This window comes from Musca autumnalis, unplaced genomic scaffold (genome assembly GCF_047663935.1).
Source record: "Musca autumnalis isolate F117 unplaced genomic scaffold, ASM4766393v1 scaffold_1, whole genome shotgun sequence".
NCBI lineage: Eukaryota > Metazoa > Arthropoda > Insecta > Diptera > Muscidae > Musca > Musca autumnalis.
In genome coordinates this window covers 122,639,084-122,642,801 of record NW_027411644.1, presented here as the reverse complement: position 1 = coordinate 122,642,801, position 3,718 = coordinate 122,639,084, and the positions used below count along the sequence as shown (strand labels likewise).

General features: G+C 36.6%; 1 protein-coding gene across 1 annotated transcript; it reads left to right on the top strand.

Annotated features, from left to right (window-relative positions):
- Window positions 1–1,791: 1,791 nt before the first annotated feature.
- Window positions 1,792–3,422, top strand: LOC141390814 (uncharacterized). Its single transcript, XM_073963776.1, has 2 exons — window positions 1,792–3,187; window positions 3,243–3,422. The coding sequence occupies exons 1-2, from the start codon at window positions 1,928–1,930 to the stop codon at window positions 3,252–3,254; spliced, it is 1,272 nt and encodes a 423-aa protein (XP_073819877.1). The 5' UTR covers window positions 1,792–1,927; the 3' UTR covers window positions 3,255–3,422.
- Window positions 3,423–3,718: the final 296 nt, after the last annotated feature.

Sequence of the window (3,718 nt, the reverse complement as noted above, 5' to 3'; positions counted from 1 at the left end):
TCCACATAAATTATTTGTTATGGTTCATTTTATGCGAACCCGGCTAAAACACTTCTATTAATACAAATATATTCATATTGTATAAAATATATTGACTGTTCGCGACTTTTTAAATAGTGAACCTCAACTTCAACGATTGTAAAACATTTTTGAATATTACCATATATACAGTCTACGATGCAAAAAAGCCATCGACTGTAATATGAATGCAACATTGAAAAAATTGATTTCTGGAATAGAAGGGGGACAAATGAGTCGTCTTTGGAAATAAAAAGCTTCAATTTGAACTTCACAAATGCAAAATTGCAATCTTGGATGTATAAATAGGAGCTCCAAATGGCTAAAATTGTCTAGCAACAACAACAACATCTAATATGTCTGATGATGTTAGCCTAACCAGCTAACGAAACGATCGTCGCATAGTGGTTGATGTGTGTGTGTGTAGGACTTCGCTAGATATCAATTTTTCAATGTAATCTCCTTAGCCTTAGGTCATAAAAAGCTCGATTAATTAAATTAAAAAGCAATTGTTGTTTTCGTCTTTATATTTCTGTGAAGTGCTTGTGCAAAATGTCAACAAAAGCATATACATTTCGTCATTTTTATTTCCAAATTAGTGGTGATGACAAATTAACGATAATATCGATAACTATCGATTTTTGAAATGAAGCATTAAATTATCGATGGTGATAAAATACCTCTCAGTGTAATGTTTTGCGACATTGCCTGAGCATTTCATCCAATCCCTGCATAAGATTTTAGAAAAAAACTTTAATTTTCACTATATAAGAACAAATCGACAGCGGGATTCCTTTACAGTTAGAAAAATAATAAGAGTGATATAAATATGTTCAATTTGTGGATTTGCTATTCTGTAGAGTAAACGACTACAAGCTTTAAAGTGGTACCATGTGGTACCACCGCAGGGATTGGGTTAAGGGGTTAAAGCCACTTGAAAATTTTAAAAATTCGAAAATTTTTATTGGCTTATTTTAATGTGAGGTTGAATAGAATACTTTGCACAATTTTAAATCGATCGGACAAAAATTGGCCGAAATATTAGCGTTAGAAAATATTCATTGTGATTTGAGAAGATCATTTTTTTTGGCCAGGTGATGAACGCTATTTATTTTAGAATAGTAGTTTCGCTTGGATTAAACTTGAAATGTGTCACGGAATTTGGTCTAAAAATAAATGTGCCAAAGTTTATAGGGGGTAGGAGTTTCAATCAAAATTGTTTGTTTTTTTGGGTCTGTCTAATAGCTAGCATAGAAGGTACATCCCGATTTTCGGTGTTTTGATTTTAGCCAAATTATCTATACGAATTGGCTAAAATTTAGTAGTAAGTTGGCGTTGGTATTATGAAACATTCTTGCAGGGAATAAGCAGTAGAGCCCCCATAGAACGGTACCGCCCGAAGGTTCCCAGTGGTCAGAAAACTGCACGAAAAATTGCTAACATATTGTAGCATGCTAGTCATTACTCTTTACTCTTTAACATACTGTAAATATGTCTAGTCTCTAAGCACCTAGCAAGTAAGAAACCAGTTTAGTCGTTAATTCCTCACTCTCCTACGAGAGCAAGGGTGGGTGCGTTGTTGTGTGGGCGTTGATGGCTGCCTAACAACCATGACGGATTGAAAAGAGTTAGTTCTAAACGAGACACACAACACCGCAGCCGCGCTTACGCTAAGAAATAAAGAACAAATAACCAAACAACTAAACCACTAAAGTGTTTTAAGAAATAAAGAAGAAAAAATAATCAAACAACTAAACCACCACAGTGTTTTGATCTGCAGAAACAGCGGGTATACCACAATCTCAGAAGTGGGCGTGTAACTTTTTTTCTTTTTTCGCCTATAAAAAATAAATAAATTAGCGAATAAATTGCTGCTGACAAGACTTTCCCTTCGGCCAACAAATTAAAAATGGAAGATCAACAGCTACGTGTTGATAAAGAAATGACGACAGTTACAGAAGGTGATGATAGAAATGCAGACAATGTAACGCTACGATCAAAAAAAATTATTGTGCCGCTGTTGGTGGACAGCGAGGAGGAACAAAGTGCGGCCATAGAAGTTCAGACAAAAGTACAGTCGACGGTTGCGGTACAAAAAGAAATAAAATTTGAAGAAAAGAAATTAGAAAAATCTACAGATAGTGATGTTCCAGAAAAAAGTGGCGAAGAGACAACACAAAAAATTATCGATAGCCCTTCAACAGAAACAAATTTACAGTTAACAACAAAACAATGCAGCCAAAAAGATGAAATGAAGGTCAAATCAAAAATGACAGACGGGGCGTTCGGCGAAATAAATTTGCAGCTACCTAAAAAACATACCGAAAAAGACACAACAACAAAGATGAGAGAAAAAGAGATGAAGTTATTAAAACGAGAAAACGAGCTACTGAAGAAGGAAAAAGAAATGCTGGAGAAGGAAAACAATTTACTGAAGTTACTCTCCGGTAACAACAACAACGACGTGCAGACAACAGAGGGTACCGTTCCCTTGATGCTGGTTAGCAATTTTTTGCCTGAGTTTGATGGCACCACCGATGCAGACTTTTGGATAACTCAACTGAGAGACCTGCAACAATCGTACAAACTCTCCGATGAGATGTTGCGGGCGCTCTTTGCAAAAAAGTTAGTGGACAGACCGCTGACCTGGCTACATACACGTCGCAACACATTCAAGGAAACGGTAGGAGAAATGTTTGAACAATTTTGTTTGATGTTCGGTTCAAACGAAAGTAAACTGGAGTTGAGGAAAAAATTTGAACGTCGTGTGTGGAAGACCGACGAAAATTTCGCTGACTATTGTAATGAAAAGGTAAAGTTGGCGAGCAAATTAAAACTCGAAGAGGACGAACTACTGGAGTACGTGGTTGAGGGCATACCAAACATTCAGCTGCGACGTCAGACGGTAATGCAGCAGTATAAGAGCGTTACCGATTTGTGCAAAGCCTTGGCTTCGATTACGTTACCAAAAGTGAGGGATGCTGGCCGCGCTGCGCCTGCCGCCAAGTTGGATGTCAGATGCTACAACTGCAATAGTGTAGGCCATTATGCGGCTGACTGCAGCAAGCCTCGGCGACAACCGGGAACCTGCTACGCCTGCGGCGGCGACGACCACACGGTAGCTCGCTGCGAAAAGAACAAACAGAAGAATGCAATGGAGAATATTTACGTAAGATATTTTAGTTATGCTTTTAATTCTAGACATAATTTTAAATTTTATTTAGAAAGCCTCATAGATACCGGTAGCTCAATAAGTTTGGTTAAAGAAGACGTGTTGCCACATGGAACTAAAATTTTCCCCTTACAAGATACAGCCTATTACGGCCTTAATTTTTCAAAATTAAAAACAATTGGATTCTGTATTTCTTTTTTAATATTACAAAATAAATGTTTTGAACTTAAAATGATAGTGGTCGATAGTTCTTCAATGAAATATGCAGTATTGTTGGGTCGAGACTTTTTAGATATAACAAATAGCAAATTAGTGCTATTTGGTTTAGAAACAAGTTCAGTAGACCGTCAAAACATTATGCCACAACAAAAATTACAGACTGCTTTATGCTCCACCAATTTGTGTGAAGAACAAAATTTTATGAATCAGTTACTACAAATTGATGTTTCAAATAATTATGAAGATTTCGATTTGAAGATAGGTACAAACATTCCGCAGCAAGTTTCAGATAAGTTAAAGACGTTGTTC